This window comes from Suricata suricatta, chromosome 2, assembly GCF_006229205.1.
Source record: "Suricata suricatta isolate VVHF042 chromosome 2, meerkat_22Aug2017_6uvM2_HiC, whole genome shotgun sequence".
NCBI lineage: Eukaryota > Metazoa > Chordata > Mammalia > Carnivora > Herpestidae > Suricata > Suricata suricatta.
In genome coordinates this window covers 135,238,323-135,266,311 of record NC_043701.1, presented here as the reverse complement: position 1 = coordinate 135,266,311, position 27,989 = coordinate 135,238,323, and the positions used below count along the sequence as shown (strand labels likewise).

Genomic DNA, 27,989 nt, shown 5'->3' with positions numbered 1-27,989 from the left:
ATGAGGCTAATTGTTACATCTTAATTTATTTTATTTCTTTACAAATTAAAGATGCATTGAAAAATAAACCAAGAGAAATGAGAGGTCCAGAGCAGGGGCATCCCAGGTGGGAGCAGGCAAGCCTGGCCACCATCAAGCCTAGCCCTTGTCCTGCCCCAGCCAGTACAGATTGGAAGATAACGGTCGGCCACTCTGTCAATACCAGAGCTTGAGTGGTGTCCGAGGAGAGAACAGAGCTCCAGCCACCTCTGCCTCTCCCCTCAACAACTCCCACCTTGGAGAAGCTGTGTTTCCAGTGGAAGCTCAGAGTGGATGGGGCTGGCTCTGTGAGGTATTGCAAATTGATGACCAGGTTTCCTGCAGAACCATCCAATGTTGGAGCCTCTCCAGCTGGGAAAGATGCTGTTACCTCTCCCAGGTCTTAATATTCTTTGCAACTCATTTCCCAGGCTCATTCATCTCTGACAATGTGCCTCTCTCCACTTAGTGATCACCAATCATTGCAGGAGAGAGAAGAGCTAATCAACCACTCTCTGTAACTTTGACTTGGCTGCTGACTTCCAGGCCCAAGGGTTGACCAGCCACTTTTCTCTCCACCATCTATGGTCTGTACCCCAGCTCTTGTGTACCTGTATGTTTCATCCCTAATATAGGAAGTTTTTGATGACACTGAGCTGAATTAGCCCCTACCCACCCCTGCATAGTAACCCTGGGATTCCCACTCCTTCCTGCCTGCCTCTCTCTTCTTGGAGGCTGGTCTAAGGGGATACATAATATTGCCAGAGTCTGGGTGCCTCCAAATCCCCCAATACCGAATCATATACAGTGAACTGAGAAACTACATTCATTATGACAGGATTAGCAGGAAAAGGAGGGTAAATTGAGGGGATAGGGGCACCTTCCATCAGCAGGACATGACAGAATGGTAGGATACTTGATCCCATAAAGGTGTCTCCTTATACCTCCCCCTCCCCCCAAAGAGATTGAGGTCAGCTTACATGACTTATAATATAATGGAACTGTTCCAAATTCTCTGCCATCCTGGGGTACTTTCTGGAAGCTGGCCTGGGACCCTATGCCCTTTACCCACTTGCTCTAGCTCAGTAGCTGCCGAATTTCCTTGTGCATATGACAGAGAAAGTCCACATAGGATGCTCCCCCACTCAAGCTCTTGTCTTCCACCAGGAAGTGCTTGAACAGCATCTCCAGCTTGTCCTCCTGTTTCACCACGATAAGCTATGGCCAGAAGACAGGGTCATGAGGCAGGACCAAAAGGAATTAAACATGCCCTAAAATCCCATTATCCAATCACTTGCTCCCCAACTCCCCCTCCCCCCTATTCCAGGGGAGGCCTTAACAAACTAAGAAATCCAGAGTTTAGATCAGTGTTACCTTCATGTACCGTGACCTCTGTGCCCTTAAGCTGTCAATGAGGGCCCGCACCTTCTTGGACAGTGGATTATCCAGAATTGGCAGAACACTCTGCAACACAAAATTCATTTATCCTTATGGTAAGATTCTCTGAGCTGAGGCAAAATGGAGCAGCAAAGATTTATGCATTATCTATAACAAGCATCGGAATGACAGCGCCGTCCCTCCTCTCCAAGGATTCCCAGCTATTAAAGGGGACTAGCACCCAAACTTTACTGATTCCCCCTTATATCACAAAATGCATTTCCACACCCATATTCCCTTTGACTTCCTGCCCTCACCAAGCCACTGGTGATCTGACTGAAGGAGGAGACACTGAAGAGGCTCTGGACAACACCCTGCTGGACACTTGCTCCCACCCACAGGAAGAGGTTGAGCCCATTCTCCAGCAAATATATATCCCCATTGCTCAGACGCTCTTCAGATGCTCGAACTGCTGGTGGTTCAGTGGTACTCTCAATGGGAGACTTTGTCTAGACAAAAGGAAGGGGGCAAAAGGTTATTTACCAAGGATCATAAGACAGGTTTGCCCCCCACCACACACACATGAAATTTCAGAAAGCTAAATCAGTAACTCTCTCATTGTGAAAATTATATCACATAATGTAGGTTAGAAACAAATCACTAGTGTCAATCACAGATACTTTTAACCCTTCCCTTCCTTCTATGATGCCCCTTTCTCAGTGCAGTGTCTCACACCCTAGCCCTTAGTCGCACCAATGGTAGGAGCCGAGGATAAAAGAAGACATTGGTCTCAGCCACATCCATGGAGGTAACCAGCTGTCGGACATAGGCACGGTCATCGGTAGAGACTTCAGCTCCAGGCTGCAGGACATCACTCTTCAACACACAGTTCAGATAAACTGGGAGTAGCTTCATGCACTCAGGAAGGATCAACTGCAGCAGTTATCAAAGTAAAGTTAATGATTATGAGAAATCTCTCCCAAATGCAAAAATTTGTCCCAACAACTCCTCCAACATGCTGTCCCACCTGTCCTGCAGAGGAGGGGCTGGCACAGTTCTTTCTGTAACAGGCCAGGATCTGGGCACACTGAGTGATAAGAGTGTCACGAACAGTCTTCACAGGGCTATTTAGGACCCCCCGGTATGCTGGATGGGAAAGGGAGACAGCACAGTCACTAGCCACCCCATCACATTGCTTTCCCATCACACCTACCTGGGAATGCTGAATCACCAACAACCACCTTTCTCTCAGCCCCAATCCCCCCTCACCCTGCCTCTACCCTCACCAAACTTGGCCATGTAGTTGATGAGTGTGTCAGTCTCACAGTTTCGATACAGATCAGCCAGCTGGGTGCAGCAGTTCAGGGCCAGGTTGTGGATGCGGAGCCGTCGCTGCCCTGCACAGCTGGTGTAGAGCAGGGCACACTAGGGGAAGGGAGAAAAGGAGCACTCTTACTTTTGCCTCACCAAAGCCCTCTGAAAATCTGCTCCTTTGCTGTATTAATAAGCTACAGGAAAGACATGAGCCACCCCTTACCCCAGGCTCTTCTAGTCTGCTTCACCCACCTCTTCCCCTCTTCCCCACAGCTTATTTATATCCAGTACAATGGTATTTGACAGTTCCTCCCCGACCCCTGCCTCCTGCTTGCTACCTGCAGGAGGGCTCCACTCTCTTCATTGAGCCGATCATCATGCTTGAACTCCACAGTCACCGTTTTGTCCCCATCCAGCCCAGCCAGCTCTACATCTGTTGTGTTGCTCATGTAGAAAGCCCCAAAGAAATCTACAGCACGGATACCTGAAGCCACATGGATAGGGTCAGGGCTATAGATAAGACAGATGCCACTTGCCTCCCTCCCAGATTTAGCCCCCAACCAGCTCTTCTCCAACCAGGACTGACCAGTGCTTGTCCGAACACGCATCACTGCATCAAAGCCAACAACCTTCTGTACGTCCCGACGCAGGTCACTCAGGAACCGTTCCTGGTCATTCTCCACCTGCAGCCCCCAGGCCCAAAGTCGCATCAGTGACTACATAACATCCTACAAATTATCTCCCTACATCCCCTCTACTCTACAAGCTCCTGAATCATAATAACAGTGACGATGATAATGATGTTAACAATAATGATAGCTTTTAAGCATTTGCTAAATGCCAAGTACCACACTAAGTATTTAACATATAATTATTTATTCCTGATAACAAATCTTAAGTATTAAAAATCCCATTTTACAGGGGCACCTGAGTGGCTCAGTCGGTTGATGGTTCGACTCTTGATTTTGGCTTGGGTTTGACCTCACAGTCGTGGGATTGACCCCTGTGTCAGGCTCCACGCTGGACATGGAACCTGCTTGGGATTCTCTCTCTCCTTCTCCATTTGCCTCTCTATCTCTCAGAAAAAAAAAGGGGGGGGGGGGATGGAAATCCCATTTTACAGATGAAGAAACAAAGAAACAATAACTTCTCCTAGGTTATATAGTATTCTCAGAGGGCCAGAGGGCCAGAATAACAACCCAACACTGATTCCAAGCCCCATGCTCCTAACCACTACCCTGTGACTCTTCTTTAGATTATGGGATCTTCTCCTCCAACAGTACTCCTATTCATGAGTCAGCAGCTAAAGAGCTGCTCCACACATAGGCAGACATTCTCTGTCCTGCTTCCACCTGCCACCCAGAGTCCCATGCCCTACCTGAAAGCAAGCATATTTGTAGACAGAGCCACCAGTGAGCTGGGGTACAACAGAGAGTGTGGCCACATCCACATACTGGTTAGGGAAGAGGAAGAGGTCTACACAGCAGCCTTGGGCCACACACTCTTTGGCCAGGGTCTGATAGGCACCTGTCTGAGGCTGGAACAGAGTCTGGGGAGGAATAGGAGAAAACATTCGAATATCTCAGCTCTACCCTATTTGAAAACTGTATATTTGATACAGTATATTCAAATATACGTAAGATTTAAGAACTACCTCATAAGCATTTGCAATAGTAGTAGAACATGCTTTTAAAAAGAAGAGTCTAGGGGCGCCTGGGTGGCTCAGTCGGTTAAGCGGCCGACTTCAGCTCAAGTCATGATCTCATAGTTCGTGGGTTCGAGCCCTGCATCAGGCTCTGTGCTGACAGCTCAGAGCCTGGAACCTGCTTCACATTCTGTGTCTCCCTCTCTCTGACCCTCCCCCACTCACACTCCATGTGTCTCTCTCTCTCAAAGATAAAAATAAATAAATAAATAAATAAAATAGAATAGGATAAATAAAAAGAAGAATCTATCAAGGGGCACCTGAATAGCTCAATCAGTTGAGCGTCCGACTTTGGCTCAGGTCATGATCTTATGGTTCATGAGTTCGCATTCCATGTCAGGCTCTGTGCTGACAGCTCAGAGCCAAGAGCCTGCTTCACATTTAGTGTCTCCCTCTCTCTGCCCCTTCTCCACTCACACTCTGCCTCCCTCTTTCTCTCAAAAATAAACAAACATTAAAAAAAAAGAAGAATCTATTGAACACTTTGGGATGAGATAGGATAGAGAGGTGTGGGAGCACTGGAGAAGACTGGCAGCCATGGACCTGACATGTGCAAAGGGAGAGTGTCGTGTCCCAGTACCCCTCAAGAAAGTTAAGAGTATTGCATTGTGGGGGTGCTTGGGTGGCTCAGTCAGTTAAACGTTGGACTTTGGCTCAGGTTATGATCTCACAGTTCGTGGGTTCAAGCCCCACGTCAGGCAGCTCAGAGCCTGGAGCCTGCTTCAGATTCTGTGTCTCCCTCTCTCTGTCCCTCCCCTGCTCATGTTCTGTCTCTCTCTCCCTCTCTCAAAAATAAACTTAAAAAAAAAAAAAGTATTGCATTGTGGGGGCACCTGGGTGGCTTAGTTCAGCTCAGGTCATGATCTCATGGTTTGTGAGTTTGAGCCCTGCACAGAGATCACCGCTGTCATCACAGAGCCCACTTCAGATCCTCTGTCTCCCTCTCTCTCTGCCCCTCCCCCTCTCATGCTTACACTCTGTCTCTCTCAAAAATAAATAAACATTAAAAAAAAAAAAGAGTACTGCATTATGAAGAGTCACCACCTTCCTCTATAATGCAAAGTTCTCCCCCCATCTCCCAATCCCACACCTTCTCCTTGTCTGTGTTGATCAACTTCCTGTCGTCTCTGTTCTTCAGTTTCCCTGGGGCCTCTGCAATGGGCAGGGAGGTGTGGAACAGAAACAGCTTCCCTGCACACTCAGCAGCCTAGGAAAGAGAGGACTACTTGTTCATTCTTTCCTTTATTCAGCTCTTATTCATTCATCCCTTCCCTCATCATTTATTTGGTGCCAATTATGTCAGATATGCTGACTCAATGGGCAGTCATCAATCACTAACGAAATATCCCAGGGAGTAAGATGGTCATAGGAAAGTGAAACAGAGAAGTTGCAAGGGTTCTAGCCTTACCTTTAGGGCCTCCATCCCAGCCTGGATAACTGGGGCAAACACTGTCTCTGTCTCTCTTGTGTCTGCAAACATTTCAGGAATCTGGTCCAATAAGCTGAAAAGATAGGTGATGGGAGGCAATCAAAATTACTATCCAGATTCAACTGCTTAGTCCTCAATTCACTGAAGAATCGTGTGCCGCTCCCCCAACTGAAAACTCCTGAGGCACAGTCCCCATCCATCTGCTGACCCCTCTGCTCGACTATCTGCTTTCCCTGATTATATCCAGCCCACTCCCACTTTACCTCAACACTCTGGCTCTTACCTGGTGATGACTGCCCGAGACTCACTGACATTGACCAGGAAGCCATCCAGCAGTGGCACAAACATGTCAGCCACATCAGATACAACCATCATCTGTGGCTGGGCCAATGAGCTCTTCACATTGTAGAAATGGAGCACCTTATTATAGGTGACAAAGCCAACGCGGACTGCTGACTCTTCTGTTCCGCCCTCCCTGTAGAAAGTAACATCATTACCCATATTTGCCACCTTCTCTACCCAGTGAGTCAACCCAGAACCCATCCCCACCCCAGTGATTATCCAAAAGAAGCACCTTGACTCTGTAAGTCTCACCTAGGTAGAAAGTCTAACAGTGACTTGAGCTCCTCACAGAGGAGCCTAACAAGACCACTTCTGATGGCATTGTAAGAGACGTCAATCATGAAGATAAAGGCAGGAGGGCTGGGAAACTTATTGTTCTGCAAAGGAAGGAAATGTTGGGGAGAGAGGGGCATTGGTAAGCAGGCTAGAGAGAAGTCAACATCAGAGGGGACAATGAAAGGGTGAGGAAAATGAACACAGCAATTCTTAACTGTCTGTCTTCCACCCACTTCTCCTCCCCATGCTACTTTCCCTTACCTTGCAGTAATCTACAGTGGCCAAGAATTCATAAGAGCCCAAAGATAGCTCCGGACGATCATAAGCATCCACACGTTTGCCGGTATGATCCAGATGTTGAAAATACTGGGGGGGAACTGGAGGGAATATGACAGAATATTACCCAAATGTCCACTCTCAGTCTTAGTAGTCTGGCACTGGCTGAGCTGACTCCACCACCCCACATCCCCAAATGTGCCCTACTTCCACAGTTCCTGAATAATGGAACCATACCTATCTAACTAGTCAGAAAATAATGAAGATGCAATTCAGAACATCCCCCCAGTCCCAGCCTCTGTGAACATACCATCATTGATACAACTGCAAAAGCAGCACTGGAAGCGCCTCCCTCCCTCAATGAATTGCATGAAGGGGCACATATATGCTTTGCAGCGATTGCAGCGCAAAGGGCCAGATTCCCCATGGTCCACGACATACGGTGAAGCCTAAGGAGCAAAGGGGAGGGGCTCAGACAGAGGAAAGCTACAGTGGGTTGAGACATGTGGCAACAGATGAAGAACAACAACCTGGAGGGGAGAAGGGCATGGCTGAGATGCCTTGCCTGAGGAGGGAATACATGAAGGGGAATGAAGACAACGATGAGGGTACTGGGCACAGGAATGTCCCTAAGAGTCCAAATTCTATAGTTCCCTCTTCTTACTCCTCATCTCCAGAATTCCCCTTCTTGAAAGAGATCTGTGAAAGTGGCCCTAACAAATCAGGGGCTACTATAAGCATATAAGGAGAAAGCCAAAGATTATCTAGGATTCTCGTTTCTGGCCCTATCTTCAATTCTCTTCATTCTTGCCCTAGGGATCTTGACTCTGCTTCCTTTCCCAACCAAGTATTTATGACACTGATCCTCCCCATCCCTGGATATGTGACATCTACCAGTGTGCCAGGTAGATGCCATCCTACAGATAAGAGACCAGCAGTTAAGTGTCTAACCATCCCCACTGAGATCCAAAGAGAAAGAGAAAACCACAGAGCAAGACAGAGAAGGAAGATGTAAAGCAAGCCTGTTACAGAGAAATCCATTCTAAATTCAGTAAACCAGGCATAAACAGGCTTTCCTGCCACATCCTGGCAGAGCAGCTGACAAGTTCTCTCTCTCTTTTCTTGCTGATTTCAGGTATTGAGGTGAAAAATCAGGGCCCAAGCCAGGTACGAGAAGGACTATTCGACCCTAATCTACCTTTATTTCTCATATGCTGCCCTAACATTCCCTAACTTACCCAGGATGCTAGGACAGGATAGAAGAAAAATAGAATGATGTACCTGTAATCATCTGGAGATGACCATGAGGCTTCTGCATGCAGCTGTCTCCTCCCCTAGAAGTTGGCCCTGCCTTTTTTCATAATTTGTTTCCCATATGGACCATGCTCCCACTCAACAATTTCTTGGGCTTTTACTCTCATCCCAACCGCACCCAACAGGCATGGGCCCTTGGGTAGAAAGCTATTGAAGATACTCTTCCTTCCTGCACAACCAGGACTTCTTCTATTGTGACTGCTAGAATCACTTTTAGGAAGATGTCTTACTCCCCCTCTTTCTTTTCCACCCTCCTCTCTTCCTCCCTTTTATTATACTCCAGTCCCTTCCCTGACTTACCTCTTCTGGTGGCAGCCTTGCCAGTGGCTTGATGACAGCTGCTAGGGGCACCTGGGCCTGCTTAGCCATGTCAGATGTGCAAGGGATATTATAGGATGTGCATCGGATGTATCGGGGACTTGCATTCCCTGAAGAAGGAGGCAGAAAACCTGAGTCAGATCACAGAATCCTTCTAGACACCAGCTCTCCATTGCTGATCCACCTCATCACGCCGACACATGCTCGAGCTGATGGCAGCTTTTCCCCTAGAGGGACTGGTCTCTGATTAAACAGACCAACAAAAGCCCTATCCATAAGCTGATAATCTTGGAAACAAGGCCCTCCCAGGAAGGAATTAATACCCTTCTTACCTTGGTCTTTCACCAGGAAGTTAGTGGTGACTAAGGGTGGCACCTGGCCCCGTACTCCAGTAACAAATGGCTCTGAACCCCGGTTGTTCCTATCATCCTCAATAACTTGAATCTGTAGGGAAGAAGTGAAATGAGTGAGGTGACACAAGAAAGGGAAGTATCAGGTCCTAGAGAGTCAGGAGGAAGAAAGACTAGAGCCACTTCAAAGAAACTAGTAATTTGCAAAGGACACCTCATGCACCAGGCCTGCTCTCCTTCTGGAGATCACATTAAATGCTACAATGCCAATCAATCTTCCACTCTACAATCAGTAGCAAAATGCTGGACAGGCAACACTGTAATGGGCTTCTTTATGAATTGCCCTGACCCCCAATCAGTGATGACCACCCCATTACTCCCCCCCACTCCAGGAAAGCTCCAGCTCTCATCACAAACCTTCAAACATGATCAGATTTCACTTCCCTACCCCATTAACACCATACCCACCCCCCTTCCCCGCCCGCTCCTCTCATCAAGACACATTCTGAGTCAGAGCAGGAAAACAGACAACGATAACCATGTAAAAATGAAATCTACCTGGAATGACTCTACACTCAATGAAAGTAGAAGGGACAGGGTGAGGAGAAGATTAAACAGAAATGACCAGGTAAGGTGAGGAAACAGATGCTGCCTTATTTTCAGGTAAGCATCCGTGTGTAAATATGGAAGAAGAGGATTAAGTACCCAATCCTTACAAGCCAAATCCTCAGTCCCCCACATTTTGACAGATCCAGTGAAGAAAAGAAAAAAAAAAAGATTTTGCAAAGCTGGTAATCAGATCTTTGTGTAGGCTGATGACCTTTGGTCAGTTACTTCAAGATGGTTTGGTAAAACCAGAAAAAGTAAAGGGAGAATAAGACTTCATATTATATAGGAGAAAGAGTTGAAGCTTAGAAATATATCAGAGTCAAACAGACTCTCCAGATGAGAAAGTGGCCCACACTTTCCCAAACCAGCAGTCTCTTCCCCTGTGAGAAATGCCAATATCGCAAACTGGTACGTTAGTAGTCACCTACCCAAAGTTTCTCCACAAGCTGTAGACATATCAGTCCCAAAGAGGAGTGACCTACCACTCAACTTTGTCCTGTTCCTTCAAATGTCACATGCAGGCTGCTGGAGGATCCAGCAGAACTAAAACCAAAGCTTAACATGCCACCTTACAGCCTGATCTTCTACCACCCCCTACTCAAGGCACTGCCAACAGCTTGTTACTTCATTACATGATGACTTGAGACATGCACATCCTTCTGGTTTGTAAAAGCGAGGGTCTAGAAGGACTAAGGGAAGAGGGTGGAGAGGGATGGACATGGTGGATGAGGTGAAGATGAGGTCACAGGCATGCATGAGTGGCATTAACACAGGGATGACACGCACACACACACCACCCCCTGCACTTACTGGACTAGGAATGGCATCAGGGTCTATTCTGTGCCTGGTTTTCTGCTGAGGAGGCAGCTCATTGAGTTGCTTTTAGTGTTTTAATAATAAAGGCAGCAGGGGAATACAGGGAGGGAGACAAAAGAACAAGAAGCAGATGTTACTTCTCTCGACCCTGAAGAATTAGACATGAATAGCTGGAGCCCAGCTCATACTGCTGAAATCCGGCCCCCTCTAGGTCAGAAATTCCAGGGCTCTCTGGCCCAACACAGAGGCTTTAATGGCTCAGACTATGATGTCAAAAGATAAAGGGGCAAATAGGAAGCAAGCAGGGGTTTTACAGAGAGAGGCTGAATGGGAAAAATCTTAAGAAGGAAGAAGAGGGATGTTCCCTCCAAAAGGCTAAACCTCCCATTCTAAGGACTGTGCTTATACTTAAAGAAGCCTTTCCTCATCCAACCAGACTCTCCTTCTCCCTGAAGGAGGGGAAATGGAGAGGCTGCTTAATCCTCTAGGGTCCCTCTTAGCCAAAAGGGTCCTTCACCATGGTAATCCCCAAAGGGAAAGGGAAGAGAACAGAATGGAATATGACAATGGCTAAGCATGGTGAGGTAACTGACATAGCAAATGTTGCAGACAGAACTATAAAGTAGCCCCCACTTGGGGGTACCGTCCCAGCCGCTATTCCAAGTAGGATAAGGAAGGCCTGAAGATTCTGATGATGGCTCTACGAGTGAGATTCACCCCCTTCCTGGAGAACCAGCTTCCCTACACTGCCCTTATAAACTGTAGATCACTTTTCCCCATCCACACAGCCGGATTCTATGCAACAAAAGTACTGGAGATTTCCTCCTAAAACACTGTCCAACTGGGGGCACAGAGAAACCAATGAGGCTTTCCTTCTCTTAACACCTACCATCAGAGAATTCCTAGCAGCTCTACCCATTAAGAAGACAGCTATTCTACTAGTTCTAAAAGGACAAGACCTGGACCGAGCTACTACTCGAAGGGCAGAGGTTACTGTGCTGTGTCCAATAGTGACAGCAGGCAGTACTCAACCCAGAGTTCTACTGACACTACGGATCACTCTTGGCTTCACTTCCTTCCCTGCCCAGCTATGGAGTAGAAGTGCTCCCAAAAGACTTCTGGGGCCTCAGGTTCCAGTTCAAAGAGTCATAAGTTATATCTAGGTTCTATCCCTAACAGAAGATGAATGAAAAGGGAAAATTAATCAGAAAACGCTAGGCAAACATCTCATCTAGGTTGATTCACTTATCTGGCAGCCATAAACTCCTTCCCTAGGACCAGATAAGAATCTACTTACAGGACTTGGGATGGCATCAGGATCCAGGCGCTTAGGAGGCAGTGGTTGAGGAGGCCCAGGCTGACTGCCAAAAGTGGATGCTCCTGGGTAGGGACTTCCATAATTGGGCTGAGGGCCCCGGACTGGTCCAAAGGAACCTGAAAGACAAGCACAGGTTGATAAATTCAATATCCCTGATGTCTTCTTCAGGCCTCAGGGAAACGACTAGACTCCTGTAAGTGTAGAATTATAAAGTAATGACCATTCAGAGAAACACACTATCTGAACTAAAAGAAGAATGTCTTATAAATCCTACATCCTAGTAATAATACCCTGAAGCTACCCATCTAGTTCACCGCTTAGCAAGCAATACTAAAAACAAACAAACAAAAACACCTGAATAGTTGAAGCCTTTGGCTCCTGGACAGACCCTTGGGGAAAACTTACCATTTTGTTGCAGCTGATAGCCTGGCTGCTGGGAGGAGTGCATAGGCGGTGGTGGTCCTGGGGGCCCAGTCATCTGGGTGCCAGGAGGCAGAGCTTGAGGAGGAGGTGAGGACACATGGTTGGGCTGGCTCACAGAGGGCCCCCCAAAACTCTGTCCAGGCAGGAGTGGACCAGTCATTGAAGGCATCCGAGGAACCCCTGAAGCTGGGGATGTGAAGCTGGAGGCCTGTGGTGGGGCAGATCGCTGGGAAGGCTGGGCCCCAAGATGACCCTGGCCCTGGCTAAGGGGAGGAGCCTGGCCCTGAGGATAGGAGCCATACAGACCAGAGTTGGGGAAACTTCCTGAGGCTGAGGCCAGTGATGTTGGTGGGCCTGAGAAGAAGAAGAGATAGAGTCAAAACCCTAGTCATTTTGACTTCTTGTTTAGTAAATCACTCCTTTTCCACATGAGAGTGGCAGGAATGACCATTCCTATCTGTGGGCGCTCAGAAGCACAAGAACTAAAAGGGATTCAGGTATACCCCCGAGTCTGATGCTTTTAAAAAGAAGGGGAAAGTAGGAGCACCTGGGTGACTGTCAGTTAAGTGTCCAACTTCAGCTCAGGTAATGATCTCACGGTTTGTGAGTTCAAGCCCCTCATTAGGTTATGTGCTGACAGCTCGGAGCCTGGAACCTGCTTTGGACTCTGTGTCTCCCTCTCTGTCTGCCCCTCCCTCATGCATGTGCACTCTCTCTCTCTCCATTAAAACTAAATAAACATTTAAAAAAATAGTTAAAACGAAGGGAAAGTAACATTCCTGGGGTTACTGATACTTACCATAGCCCAGCCCCACAGGGGGAAGGGCTGGAGCCACGGCACCACTGATCTGCATTCCCGCCAGCTGAGCAGTCACCTGTGCACTTGTCGGGGGAGGGCCATAGGGCTGAAGCACGGCTGGCTGACTGACCACAGGGGCCAACGGGACTGACCCAAATGGCTGAGACCCAGGGAACCTGTAAAGACAAAGAAGGCAGAGGTAACAAGTAGGCTGGGAGACCCTTCAAAATTGGGAGAAGCTCCACATCATACAGGAAACTATATTATTCTACAGCATCTTACTTTCATCCTGGGCTCTTTTATGGCTTCGTGCTTTTGTATATTTGTAGATATATTGCATTCCTGATGATCCACACTATGATTATTCATAGAAAATTCTTGTTTTCCATTAGGTTCACTCCACAAACATATGCCAAGCACCCTCAGATCAGATATTATTTATTCTACTAGTTAGATTATCACCTCCTCTGACTCAATCCTTTGTTGAAAACCACCTCAGTTTTGTAGGTTGAAAGGGAAAGTGTGCAGAAGCATTAACACAACAGGCACTTAATAAATGCAGGATCAAACAGATGCAGTTTGATTGTTTAACCAAAGTGCTTATTACTCTATCCTAGCTAAAGGTGTTAAGAGCAGAGTAGGTCATCCAAGTTTGACATTCTGTACTCATCAGAAAGATGCCAGCACTACCAGAAAGGGGCTAGAGAAACAGGACACAAACCAGAGAGTCTTCTAGACAGTTTTATTGAGCAAGGTCTCATTACAGGGATAGCCAGACTGGACATTCCCATGGTATCAGATGACACATTAAAATATAAATACAAAATCATTTCAGTACCATTGCATATCACCTCCTAACTGCAATGGTGTTTTATGGTGGTATTACTGCAGAAATTTACAACATAGATTATACACAACAAGCTCTATATGGGATTTCAAGAATGAATCAAACTCTTCACAACAATAGTCACACTTAAATTCTGATTTTCTGATTTATCCTTCCTGCTTTTTTGTCTGAACTGAATAACTTGCACTTTATTATATTTGTTTGGTTCCTATTAGTCTTGTAGTTTGAACACTTTTCTTTCATTCATTCGTTCATTCAACTACTATTTCCTGAATGTTATGCTACTGAACCCTTACCTCCTTGTTGGGCTCTGCATTTTTTGTCTTCTGTAGCACCAAACGCACTGTTAGCTCCATAGCCTAAACCCATAAATCCTTGCCAGAGTAATTTTACTTCATGGTTACTACTCCATTAATATGGATAATACTATCAACTACCCAAAGTTACTCCATCACATGCCCAAATAATAATAGAATGCCACCTTATCCTAAGTAGCTTTACAAATTATAAGGCATCTCTAAGTGCTTTATTTTATTTAATCCTCATGGCAAAATGAGGACACAGCAGGTAGAAAAGACATGAAGACTATAAATGGCAAACCAAGCTAGAACTAGAGCCCAGACCTGATCTTAGTTCAATGTACTTTACTATTTAAGTATGAAACGTAGCATAAGTAGAAAAAAAATTATAAAACAAAAATGTACTGTGGAATAATTATCACACAAATACCAATGTATCTAAAAACCAAGTCAAGAAATAGAATACAGGGGGGCCTGGGTGGCTCAGTCGGTTGAGTGTCCAGCTTCAGCTCAGGTCATAATCTCACAGTTAGTGGGTTTGAGCCCTGCATCAGGCTCTGTGCTGATAGCTAGCTCAGAGCCTGGGGCCTGTCTTCAGATTCTGTATCTCCCTCTCTCTCTCTCTCTGACCCTCCCCTGCTCAAGCTGCCTCTCCCTCTCTCTCAAAAATAAATAAAACATTAAAAAAAAGAAAAGAAAAGAAATACAATACATTAGCAACCAAAGGTCCAGTGTACCTCTTCCCATCACAGCCCTCTCTCTTCTCCCAGAGATAACTACTTTCCTAACTTTCTAATAATCATTCCCTTGTCTTTAAAACAACATAGTTCAGTTCTGTCACTTTTTTTAAAATGTTTATTTTATTTGAGAGAGAGAGCATGAACAGGGGAAAAGGAGAGAAAGGGAGAGAATCCTAAGTAGGCTCCACACTGTCAAAACAGAGCCCGATGTGGGGCTCAGTCTCATGAACAGCAAGACATGACCTGAGCCAAAATCAAGAGTCAGACGCTCAACCAACCGAGCCACCTAGGTGTTAGTTCTGTCACTGTTTTACACTTTTGTAAACAGAATCACTTCATACATACTCCTTGGGTTTTGCTTCTTTTGTTCAACCATAAATATGAAATTCATCTATGCTATTGCATATAGCATTTCCTTTCATCACTAAATGTTAGTCCACTAAATAAATATGCCATGATTTACTTAAGCATTTTAATGTAACTATTTAGGTTTTCTAATGTTTTCATATTATATACAATGTTGCTAGGAACACTCATATACTTGTTTATATATACATGAATTTTTCTAAGGCATGTTTCTATGAATGAATTGCTGAATCATCAAGTATGTATACCTTTTTTTTTAATGTTTATTTTTGAGAGAGAGAGAGGGAGAGAGAGAATGGGTGAGGAAGGTGCAGAGAAAGAGGGAGACAGGATACGAAGCAGCCTCCATGTTGATAGCAGAAAGCCGAATGCAGGGCTTGAACTCATGAACTGTGAGATCATGACCTGTGCTGAAGTCAGACACTCAACCAACTGAGCCACCCAGGTGCCCCTGTTATCTTTAATTTTAATAAATAATTCCAAGCTATTTTCCCAAAGTAGTTGTTCTAATTTGCATCTGATCACCAGTGGATAAGAGTTCCTGTTACTCTGATAGTCCAGCAATATTTGGGACTATCAGACTTTTTAATTTGGGCACTTTGATGGATACATAGTAGAATCTTGTTACGGTTTCTGATTTGTACTCTTCTCATGATTTATGAGGTTGAATAGCTTTTTAATATGTTCCCTCTCTTTTTCAAAATATCTTATCGTACACACTACTTGTGATGATGTGAGATGAAGTCCCTAGTGAGGAGACGAACTGAAGTGAATGATGTCAGCACTGTGACCACATGTCCAGCTACTACTGACCCTCTGACAGTAAGTCAGAAGGAGGATCATCTGCTTCTGGATTGCAGAAAGGGAGACTACTGTAATGGATGCTTATGGCTGAAGAGAGTGGGGGACTGAAGAAATACCTAAATAACAGCAGCTACTGAGCTTAAGGATACGGTGTTTCTTCTTTAGGTGATGAAAATATTCTAAATTGTGATGGCTGCACATTGTCTGTGAAAATATTAAAAACCATTCAACGGTACACTTTATTTTTTAATGTTTATTTATTTTTGAGAGAGAGAGCACGAGCAGAGAGGGGCAGAGAGAGAGGGAGAAAAAGAATCTCAAGCAGGCTCCACACTGTAAGCATAGCCTGATGTGGGGGCTCAAACTCACGAACTGTGAACTGAGCTGAAATCAAGAGTTAGACAGCTACCCAATTGAGCCACCCAGGCGCCTCTGAATTGTACACTTTAAATGTGTGAACTACATGACATGTAAATTATATCTCAATTAAGTTGCTTTTAAAATTTCAATTGGGGGTGCCTGGGTGGCTCAGTCGGTTAAGCCTCCGGCTTCAGCTCAGGTCAGATCTCACGTTCGTGGGTTCGAGCCCCGCGTCAGGCTCTGTGCTGACAGCTAGCTCAGAGCCTGGAGCCTGCTTCCGGTTCTGTGTCTCCTTCTCTCTCTGCCCCTCCCCCTCTCATGCTCTGTCTCTCTCTGTATCAGAAATAAATAAAACATTAAAAAAAATTTTTTAAAAATAAAATAAAATTTCAATTGATTAAAATTGCCCTAAAACCTCAGCCCTCCCTCAAGCTTTCACCCCTTCTTTAGCCAAGCATTATACAAGCATTGGTCTATATTCTATCTCTATGTCTTTAGTTCCTATTCCCTTTCTCTTTAAAGATTCTTCTTTCTGGGGCGCCTGGGTGGCTCAGTCAGTTAAGTGTCTGACTTGGGCTCAGGTTATGATCTCACAGTCCATGGGTTCGAGCCCCACATCAGGCTCTGTGCTGACAGCTCAGAGCCTGGAGCCTGCTTCAGATTTTGTGTCTCCCTCTCTCTCTACCCCTCCCCGATCACTCTGTCTTTGTCTCTCAAAATAAAATAAAGACAAAATATTAAAAAAAAAAAAGATTCTTCTTTCTGGCTTCATTTTCCTTTTTTCCCTTACTCTATCCCTTGATAGTTTTCTCAACCAAGGTTGATACATAGTAAACTCTCAATCTGTAAATGTCTGTATTTGTACTCTCTCTTAGCCAGATACATAATCCTACATTGACAATTACATTCCCTTAGTGCTTTCAAGGCACTAGTCTATTTGCTCTCTTTTAATAGTCTCTGTTTGATCTAATCAATTTTCTCCCCCCTCTCTGAGAACCCTTTACTGCCTGGGTTGAGGGAGTGTGGTTGTTTCACATTTGCTTCTAGAAGATACTCCAATGACATCACCACCCAAGATGACTTTTTTTTTTAAGTTTTGAAATAGGGACACCTGGGTGGCTCAGTCAGCTGAGTGTCCAACTTCGCCTTAGGTCGTCATCTCATGGTCCATGAATTTGAGCCCTGCTTCGGGCTCTGTGCTGACAGCTCAGCCTGCTTCAATTCTGTGTCTCCCTCTCTCTGTCCCTCCCCAACTCGAATTCTGTCTCTCTCTCTCAAGACTAAATAAACATTAAAAAAATTTTTTTAATGTTTTTTTATTTATTTTGAGAGACAGAGAGGGACAGTGTGAGCAGGGGAAAGTCAGAGAGAGAGGGAGGTACAGAATCCAAAGCAGGCTCCAGGCTCTGAGCTAGCCGTCAGCACAGAGCCTGATGCGGGGCTCGAACCCACGAACTGTGAGATCATGACCTGAGCCGAAGCCGGACGCTTAACCGACTGAGCCACCCAGGCGCCCCCAAAAAAATTTTTTTAAACAAGATCTCAAGTCCAAACCTCAGTTCAGAAAAGCCCAAGGACTCTGCTCCCACCCCCCATATCTCCTTACACTGAGGTCCCCACATTCTCAGAACAATCATTCCCACCCTCTCCACAGGCAGCCACAGTGTCAACTTACCACTGTGATTTGCAATTCCCAGTTGGTCTCTGGTACTTGAGGATTTTACTTTCTTTCTTTTAAACTTGATTATACACTTGAAAACATTTTTTTTTGCTATTTCCTCTCTCCTTTCTAGAAGTTTGTAGCAGAACGCTTTTTAGGTTATATTAATCTACTACCCAGTTGAAACTCTTTGACTCACTCCAACTAGACAGCTGTCTTCATATATCACTGAAACTACATTTTGAATGATGCCAAACTTTACCACACACAGCAGTCAATTCTCAGTCTGCATCCTATCTTCCAGCAGTACATAACAGCTGATTACACTCTTACCTTCCTGAAATACTCTCTTCACCTAGTTTCAAGAAGCCACACTCTCCTGGCTAATCTCCTATTTCACGACCACTCTTTCATATCGTCTTTTGAGGGATCCTCCTCGGACCTCCTTTTAAAATCCTGGAAAGCTTCAAGGTTCATTTCTCAATTCTATTCTTTATTGTCAGTGCTCACTTTCTGAGTGATTTCATCTAGTCTAATGGCATTAAATAATATCTCTATACTGAAGACTTCCAAATTTTTATCTGTAGTACCTACATCATTCCTCACCTGCAGATCTGTATATACCCCTGCATATTCAACATCTCTAATTGGTAGCTAGAAACTTTCTTAAACCTATAATGTTCAAAATAAAACTCTTCATTTCACCCCAAAATCTGCTCTTCCTCAAATATACCTCTCCTCCATAAATAGCACTATTATTTACCCTGTTGCTTAAGCCAGCAGGTTAAGAAACACCCAGAATTATTCTTTCTCTCTTAACTCATATCCAATCCTATCGACTCAACTGTGAAACCCATCCCAAATCTCTTTCTCACTACCTCTACCAATACCTAAACGAAGCTAAAATCATCTCTCACCTGACTACAACAACCTCCTAATAGGGACTGTCTACCTGTTTTCTTGAATCCATCAAAGTCACCTCTTTTTTATCCTGCCTCTCTCAACCCCTCCAGCAACCTCTCAAAGTCACCTCTTTTTTAAAACAAATATATGTTTTTAGGGGCACCTGGGTGGCTCAGTTGGTTGAGCGTCCAACTCTTTTTTTTTTTAATGTTTTATTTATTTTTGATACAGAGAGAGACAGAGCATGAGAGGGGGAGGGGCAGAGAGAGAAGGACACAGAACCAGAAGCAGGCTCCAGGCTCTGAGTTAGCTGTCAGCACAGAGCCTGATGCAGGGCTTGAACCCACAAATGTGCGATCTGACCTGAGCCGAAGTCAGGAGGCTTAACCAACTGAGCCACCCAGGCACCCTGAGCGTCCAACTCTTGATTTCAGCTCAGGTAATGATCCCAGGGCCATGGGATCAAGCCCCATGTTGGGCTCTGTGCTGGGCGTGGAGCCTGCTTAAGATTCTATCTCTCCCTTTGTCCCTCTCCCCAACTGACACTCTCTAAAAATATATATTACATATGTGTGTGTGTGTGTGTGTGTGTGTGTGTGTTGTGTTTTTAAATTATTAGAGAATGAGGAAGGTATAGGCAAAATTTTAAAAAGATACTGTTTTTAGTAATCACATGTTCTTTCTCTCTCTTATTCTCAAAATAAATTAAAAAAAACATATTTGATGGGTTTCAATCCACTGCAATTATCATCGTGATTGAAGTTTAGAGTGTTCCATCTTTGACCACTGGGAGTTCTTCAAGTTGACTCCTAAATACTTTTGACATGACCCTAGTAGTCTTTGGGTATGATAAAATGTTTTAGGATTATCTTGTATATTTTAAGCCCCAAACCAGGAATTAGCCATTTTTTCCAGGAAATCCTTTATTTTGTTGGTGATAAATGATATTTTATGGCTGTAATCTGTGCATTAGGCATGTTCAATGATTGGTCACTTTGGGCCTTTTCAGTAAGCCTGGCTAGGAAACACATCTACATATCTATAGATATCTACATATACATATTTCAATTTGTACTTCCAATTCAAATTCAAGACTACAGAGCCTTTACTTAACCTCTCTGTTATATCTGTATCTCTTCTTTTCCTCAAGGCTATGGGGATGATGGAATCAGAATACTGAAATATGCCATAATTTCTCATTTACTTTATCCCTTATTATACACAACAGTCTCAGTACGACAATACTAACACTATTACAAATGTGATTTCCTAGCCAGGCTTACTGAAAAGGCCCAAAGTGACCAATCAATGAACATGCCTAATGCACAGATTACAGCCATAAAATATCATTTATCACCAACAAAATAAAGGATTTCCTGGAAAAAAATGGCTAATTCCTGGTTTGGGGCTTAAAATATACAAGATAATCCTAAAACATTTTATCATACCCAAAGACTACTAGGATCATGTCAAAAGTACTCAGGAGTCAACTTGAAGAACTCCCAGTGGTCAAAGATGGAACACTCTAAACTTCAAAGATGATGATAATTGCAGTGGATTGAAACCCATCAAGTATGGTTTTTTTTAAGTTTATTTTGAGAATAAGAGAGAGAGAGAGAAAGAACATGTGTAGAGAGGGGCAGAGTGAGAGAGAGAAAGAAAGAGAATCCTAAGCAGGCTCTGTGCCACCAGTGCAGAACTCACAAACACAATATCATGACCTGAGCTGAAGTTGGATGCTTAACTAACTGAACTACCCAGGTGCCTCAAAATCCATCAAATTTGTTTAAATTCAGAGTGGCTCGGTTGGTTAAGCATCTCACTCTTGATTTTGGCTCAGGTCATGTCATGTTTTGTGAGATAGAGACCCATGTCGGGCTCTATGCTGACAGCATGGAGCCTGATTGAGATTCTCTCTCTTCCTTACTCTCTCTTTCAAAATAAATAAAAGCTTTAAAAATATATATGTTTAGGGGCATTTAGGTAGCTCGGCTGGTTAAGCATCCAACTTCGGCTTAGGTCATGATCTCACGGTTTATGAGTCCAAGCCCGGCACAGGGCTTGCACAGGGCTGTTGTCAGCGTGGAGCCTGCTTTGGATCGTTGGTCCCCTTCTCTCTATGCCCCTCCCCTGCTCATGCTCTCTCTCTCTCAAAAATGAATAAACATTTTAAATAAATAAATAAATAAATAAATGTTTCAATTTGTAAATTCAAAATAACATTAAAGAAGAAGAGGTCATCTTTAGTAGATAACAGAGGACAAATTCATTCCCTTATAAACTTGGAAATAAAGGTAAAGAAGCAAATTTAACCTATGTGAACCATACAAGTGGTAACCAAACAACACATGAGGAGAACTGTCTATAATAGTATTCAAACAATTAAATGAAAAACAAAAGAATTCAAAAGTATCACCATTTTGATACTTTTGATGAATTCATATACATATATACATATGTATTAAGCTCCAACAACTGCTAACATCACACAAAAAGAGACAAGATATTAAGAAAACAAGTCTCCAGATCTAGCTGCCAATTTGCAGAGAATAGAGAGAGAAGAGGAATATGTTAAACTGTAAATGAATTTGCCACCAGGAGAATCCAGACTGTGAGAAACTCTTCAAGTCAACTGGCTTCAGTTCTTCAACAGATAAATAGAAAGAAAAGAAAGAGATGGAGGGAGGGAGGGTCCCTGGTGGCTCAGTAAGTTAAGCATCAGACTCTTGACCTTGGCTTCAGTCATGATCTCACAATTTGTGAGATCAAGCCCCAAGTCTTGGGATTCTCTATCTCCATCTCTCTCTCTGCCCCTCCCTCACTTGCTCTCTCTTTCTCTCTCTAAATAAATAAATAAATAAATAAATAAGTCAACAAGAAAGAAAGAAAAAAGAAAGAAAGAAAGAAAGAAGAGAGAGAGGGGGGCACCTGGGTGGCTCAGGTCATGATCTCATGGTTTGTGGGTTCAAGGCCCACGTCAGGCTCTGTGCTGACAGCTAGCTCAGAGCCTGGAGCTTGCTTCGGAATCTGTGTCTCCCTCTCTCTCTGCCCCTCTCCTACTCATGTTTCTCTCTATCTCAATAATGAAATAAACATTAAAAAAAATTTTTTTAAAGATAAAGAAGGAAGGAAGGAAGGAGGGAAGGAAGGAAGGAAGGAATGGGAACCTATCAACTTAAAGACACATCAAATTGTTTTTTTAAACAGGCAAAACTGAACTGTAGTATCTAGGGATGTCCATTTGGGTGTAAACTATTTTTAAATCATAACAAAGTGGCTACTATAAGTGTCAGAATTAATCATTACTCAAGAAGATAAGGAGAGAGTTATGATTGGATTGAGGCACATGGAAGGGGCTTTTGGGGTGTGTGGCAGAGTTCTTTCTATTTCTTTATCTGGGTTGTAGTTACAAGGGTGTTTACTTTATAATAATTGCCTAAGCCATATATTTGTTTTGTATAGGTTTTTCTGTATGTGTTTTATATTACAGTGAAAAGATCTATTGCATAAATGAACAAACAAATAAATGTAAATGTGTTACTTCCCAATTTAAAACTCTCCAATGGCTTCTCACTGCAACTAAAATCGAATCTACATTTCTTATTATGGCTTACAAAAGCACTCCATGATATGGCTCTTGACTATATTTCTCCTTTATCTCCTCCACACTCCATTCTGCTCTAGTCATGGTGGCCTTCTTGCTCTTCCTCACACCCACCAAAACTAATTTCTCCATCAGGGCCTTTACACTTGTTGCTTCCTCTATCCAAGACACTCCTCTCCCAGATCTTTGGATAGCTCTGTTAGTCATTTCACAGAAGTTTCAAATATCACTTCAGACAGGCTTTCCTGACCAATGTATTTAAAACAGCTCCCTACCTCCTAACCAGACCTTCTCTATATCCTTACTGTTTTATTTCTTATTTATATTTGTCTACTTATTATCCTCTGTGTACTCCACTAGATAGATTATAAACTCCATCAGGGCAGAGATTTGGTCTGTTTTGTTTACTGCTTTATCTCCAACCTCTACAACAACATCCAACACATAATAATTCAAAATGAATATTTTTAAGTGGATGAATGAGTGAATAAATTTCTTATACTGTTTCTCAGTGTTTTCTAACACACAAGATTAGGGAGCACTTCCCCAAGTCTTTCTCCAGGCTAACATCCAATGTTACAAATGTATATTCTGGACATGCAATAAAAATGTCAGAAAGTGACTCTTCCATTACCACACACCCTACTCACAATTATCTTTTATTCTTTGTTTACCAAGAAACAAACAACAGTCCAACAGAGATGACTTGCCTTCCCTTACTGGACTTCCATACAAAGGAAGGTGTTTACTGGGTCATAAGCCACCAAAGTTTTTATCATGTATGTGGTTTTTCTTTGAGTATCTTTCTTTTCATAACTGGTCACACCCAAACTCACCCAGTAAGTCCTACTAATTGCCCGATCCAGAGGAAAGGGAGAAGTTAGAAGAGACATAAATAATTCTGAGATCCCTTCTTCCTGTTTTTCCCTTAGGGTAGGCTAAGTATAACTGCAACAATTATTGAAGATGTATGTCAAAAAAAACACCTCAGGTTCACAGAAAGAATATACAAAAGAACTCAGGTACTAAGATGAGTTAATGATCTATGGAATAGACAACAGCACCACCCATTATCTGGAAAAATATTAAAAAAGTAGAGGGAAGAAAATAAATGATCTAAGAGAAAGGCAAGAAAAAAAGAAGGAAATGGGTGCTCATCCATCCTAATCCTTCTTGTTTCATCAGACCGATTTTAGGTTGACCCAAGTACATACCTCTGCGTCTGAACAGTGGAGCTTGGCCCGTTCTGTACATCTCCTTGGCCAAATTGGCCATATGCAGCCTGGCCACAAAGGGCCTGTGCTGTTGAAGCTGGAGGTGCCTCTGAAGAAGGTGGGGCTCTTGACACACCTGAGGGTAAAGGACAGAAACTAAGCAATTGGGAAATAACTGTCTTCTCCACCCTGAGCAAGGAATATAAAGCAAGGATTAATAAGCTCAGACCTTCACTGGCCCAATACCACAGCTTTGCAATCAAAAGGATACCGTGAACATGCAACTCTAGCAACAGCAGATTCTGAACATGGATGCTCAGTCAAAAAGTCTCCATTCTCCTAGACAGATACACTCTAGGTGAAGCTGTAACCAGAGCCACAAAACTGTACAGGATTCCTGTTTTCACCATACACTCTCACATAATCCAGGACAGTCTAATGCTCTTACCCTAGACAAAAAGTAAACTCTTTAAAAAAAAAAAAAGATTTTATTTTTAAGTAATCTCTACACCCAACATGGGACTCAAAGTCACAATCCCAAGATCAAGAGTTGTACACTCCACTGACTGAGCCAGCCAGGTGTCCCAAAAAGTCAACTCTTTTAAGGAAAAGATTCTACTCCAGAACTCTGAGAAAGGGTGAGCATATGAGAAAGGTGGCACAGAGGCGATCACGCAATACACTGAACTAGTTTGTAAAGACAAGCTCCTGTTAGGGATACTATTCTGCCAACTTCTTTTTCATACATTCTTCTTTCCTAACCATCCACTTCTAAGTGTTGACGCTCCCAGTATCACACGGCTCCGGAAAGTGGCGTCACAGGTTGGAGACTTTGCCCAGTGGTTCAGTCAGGACAGCTGACTTACCATCTCATTCGGGCTGCCACCTTTGTTTTTACAAAAGCTGCACCTAACCACTTCTGCTCATCAGAGCTGCCATCAAAGCTATTTCTCCTACCCCCGACCATCCTTTCTGACTACTATCCCCAACCATCCTTCCCACATGAAATGCAGGGAATTAGTAACTCGGCATATCACTTTGGAAATGTTGCTGACCCCTGTTCAAACAATTGTTTTTCTTTTGCTCTGTTACTCAATAGAGATTAGACAATTTAGAACCTGCCTACAGGTTAATTAATCTAAACCTGTCCACTAGCCACCACAGAACCAGTTAAGTTTTCCTTTCAATAACAAAACTTCCTGTTGAGGCTATGCCAAACTCCATCCTGATAAGCCAGGACATAACAGATCAGAGGTGGACTCTGTCCAGTCAAAGTCTCAACCCAGAATAAAGCTCTTCCAAAGACCTGAGACCTAATCTCACCACTTAACACATTCTTTCTCAAAATTATAATTAAAATTGTAATATTTCACTCATTTCCCAAATCTTACCTATTCCATCTTCGTGCCTTCTTTTTCCCATATCCTTGTATGGAATTTATTACCTTAAAAAATAGTGCATAAAGCATTTGGCATACTCTTAACTCTTCTGCTAGCCTAACCAAAGATATGCTGTAAACCAATTTCCAAAAAGCCTTATGGACAATCTGTAGACCAGCTGCTCTTCTTGAAAAAGGCAATGAAGGGGCGCCTGGGTGGCTCAGTCGGTTAAGTCTCCGACTTCGGCTCAGGTCAAATCTCACATTCGTGGGTTCGAGCCCCGCATTGGGCTCTGTGCTGACAGCTAGCTCAGAGCCTGGAGCCTGCTTCCATTTCTGTGTCTCCTTCTCTCTCTGCCCCTCCCCCTCTCATGATCTGTCTCACTCAAAAATAAAAAAAAACATTAAAAAAATTAAAAAAAAATCTTTATTAAAAAAAAATGAAAAAGGCAAACGCTGATCCCAAGGCAGCACCACATTAGTCTTCTCTTATTGCCCTGATATTACAGAGCATCTAAGCAGAGGAAACTCAAGAAAAGGCAAAGAATGATATCAGCAGAAAGATATGAAAACCACTAACATTTAGACACAGAAACACCACACTTTTTCCCCCTGAATTAGTTCCCCATGTCCCAGGGTCATTTATAGATAGAACCATTAATCCAATGAGAGGCATTATCAATATACATGAAGAACAAGTGATTTCAAGGAGACTTTGGGTCAACAGGAAATATTCAATCCTGGCCACAGGCTCTTGAAGAGCTGTGACCACAACGTTTCCATCCAGCTGTGAACAAAGCAGCCAGTTGAGGCTGCACATACAGGATGATACTCAAAGGAAGTGAACTGCCACCGAACCTGGAAGATCTCCTTCCACTAGACGTCTTAAGACAGATCTTATGTAAAAACAGGGAAAGGCAGGCTGCCCACAGAGTTCTCAGTGACTGAGAGCCAAAGTCATGTTCCTCAATCCCAGTCACCCCACCTCTCTAGGCCGCTTCCGTAAAGCAATACCACCCAATCTGAACACTGCTGATTCCCCTCCTATGCGCAAAGGAAATCTGGAAACATACCTGGGGGAGGTGTTTGCTGATAGCTTGGTACTGGGCCATTGTAGGCTCCATAGGAAGTTGGGGGTGCTGTGGACTCTGGTTGCCCACCATAGCTGGACTGATGATACCCTGGGTAGACAGGCTGAGGCTGCCCAAATGGTGGCACAGGTGGAGCTGACTGGTTGACGTTCATTATGAGTGCATCCCAAACTTGGTCTCACCTAATAGATGAGAGAGAAGAGAGATATTAGTCAAAATCAACTTCTTAAAGAGAAAGCAACTATTTAGGGTAAGAAGTATAGATAAAAAAAAGAACTGACCTTATCAGGAAGTTATCAGCCTAATTGTTCCCATACTACCACAGGATCTTTGTAATTTTCTGCCCCAGCCAGTAGCCAGATTACCTCCTCAAAGTAAGGATTCGTTACTGTGAACCCCATGCTTTGTCACTGCCAAGAGGGTATAAATTTCAACTTCAGATAGGCCCAGTGGAATGGAGCAATAGCATCCATTCCCCAGTGGTATGATTTCTGGTGTCTAGTCACACAAAGAGCCCTGTCACGGATGAACTGCTGTGATATTATAAGTAAATGAAACAATGTTCCCACTTTCCATTCGTTCACCCTAGCATCCATTCACTCAACAAACACTGAATACCCTGTAATGTGCCAGTCATTTTTGATCACTCAGGCTACACATACAAAACAAATCAGTTAAATTCCCTCCTCCTCAAAAGACAAATTCTAGAGTAATTGATTAGAGAAATTAAATTCTGTGGCCAAACTGCAATAAATCAAATGCTACTCCATCCCCAGTCTTCCCACCAAAAGAATGTATGGATTTGAAAACTGAAGAGTTAAAAATCATTAAATGCAAAGGACACCCAAAAACTCTAGCAAGGTACTAGATTCCAGTAAGTGCAAGCCAGACACAAAAACTTCTCACAATAACCAAGGAAAACAGTTCAAGGATCAATGACAAAGATTTCATGTAAAAAGATCATTCACCTATCCTTCAAGCAGAGGGACTTCAAGCAGATTTGGAGTATCCAAATCCCCTGTACTTCTCCCAACTATCCCGTTTCTGTTCTCCTTATAGGTTTGTCATGAATCTAGGCCACCACGAAAATTATGACAATCTCTCCCAGCAACAAAGGAATGAATTTGAGAGCCTTTCCCGGGACCTTCCAAGAACAAGACTATCTGATCACATCTGAACAGCCTTCTCATTCCAACTACCCTATAGACAGATGGGGCACAGGAAGCAAGAGAGTTCACAGCTGCTGCAGTGGAACAATGGGCCTCTCCCATTTGCTAGAGAGGGTCGTCTTGATAGTAGAAAAGCTGAGCTGCTCCTGGACTAGAATTCTTTAATCTTAAAATCATCTCAGGAGCTGTTCTTCCAAATCCTAAACCTTGCACAAGTCACAACACTAAACCTGACAAAAATCCCCAGCCCCTGTATCTTCCTAAATCAGTGTGGGGGCGGGGACCGGAGGAAAGGAGCTTCTTCGCCAGGAAATAATCTCACACCCAAGAGTTTGGAGTAAGGCTCAAGTCTGACTTCATTCTGGGTAGACAGCCGAGGGTGACAACCCAGGGGGCGGGGCAAGCTTCCTAGAACTCTGAAGGTAGTCGAGCTGTGGAGGCTGGGAGCGCCGGGGATCAAAACCAAGAAGCCAAGCCAGCTTCTCGGGTCACGACGAGAGGGCTGGTCCATTAAGCATGGAGATCGAGCGTCTTGCGCCCTTCAACAGGCTTGGGGCAGGAAGCGGGAGCCGGAATCTGGGCCGGGAGGAGAGAAGGGAGGGTCTAGAACCGATCCAGGACTATGAATGCGTGAGGTGAGGGTCTCTCCCCATGCCCCGCCCCCAGGCTCCTCCCTTCCTTCTCAGACCGGACCCCGATCAGACCAGTGGTACCCCGGCCTCTCCCATACTCTCCTACCCACCAACCTCCCGATGCCACTCCTCACCCGGCTCCAGATCCAGGTTCGACTTCGTTCCTAACGTCAAGGATCCCAGGCCCAACTTCCGGTTCCGAGGGGGCCTGAGCGTCGCCCCCGGAAGCTCCTCCCCC

At 44.1% G+C, this 27,989-nt stretch overlaps 1 protein-coding gene across 6 annotated transcripts; it reads right to left on the bottom strand.

Annotated features, from left to right (window-relative positions):
- Positions 1 to 7: 7 nt before the first annotated feature.
- Positions 8 to 27,989, bottom strand: SEC24C (SEC24 homolog C, COPII coat complex component). Of its 6 annotated transcripts, XM_029931945.1 has the most exons (26): positions 27,886 to 27,979; positions 27,444 to 27,695; positions 26,232 to 26,360; positions 25,933 to 26,132; positions 23,482 to 23,617; positions 12,685 to 12,860; positions 11,868 to 12,239; positions 11,442 to 11,578; positions 10,139 to 10,207; positions 8,702 to 8,813; positions 8,352 to 8,479; positions 7,048 to 7,186; positions 6,723 to 6,838; positions 6,438 to 6,562; positions 6,127 to 6,318; positions 5,823 to 5,916; positions 5,505 to 5,621; positions 4,088 to 4,258; positions 3,296 to 3,392; positions 3,048 to 3,193; positions 2,682 to 2,820; positions 2,423 to 2,541; positions 2,149 to 2,328; positions 1,713 to 1,904; positions 1,393 to 1,482; positions 8 to 1,236 (listed from the first exon to the last, which is right to left on the bottom strand). In XM_029931945.1, exons 4-26 carry the CDS (start codon positions 26,102 to 26,104, stop codon positions 1,096 to 1,098), a joined length of 3,360 nt encoding a protein of 1,119 aa, XP_029787805.1. In that variant the 5' UTR covers positions 26,105 to 26,132; positions 26,232 to 26,360; positions 27,444 to 27,695; positions 27,886 to 27,979; the 3' UTR covers positions 8 to 1,095. The 6 variants fall into 6 exon arrangements, with proteins under 6 accessions (XP_029787805.1, XP_029787804.1, XP_029787803.1 ...); XM_029931944.1 differs by having other exon boundaries at positions 26,232 to 27,695; XM_029931943.1 differs by lacking the exons at positions 26,232 to 26,360; positions 27,444 to 27,695 and having other exon boundaries at positions 27,886 to 27,989.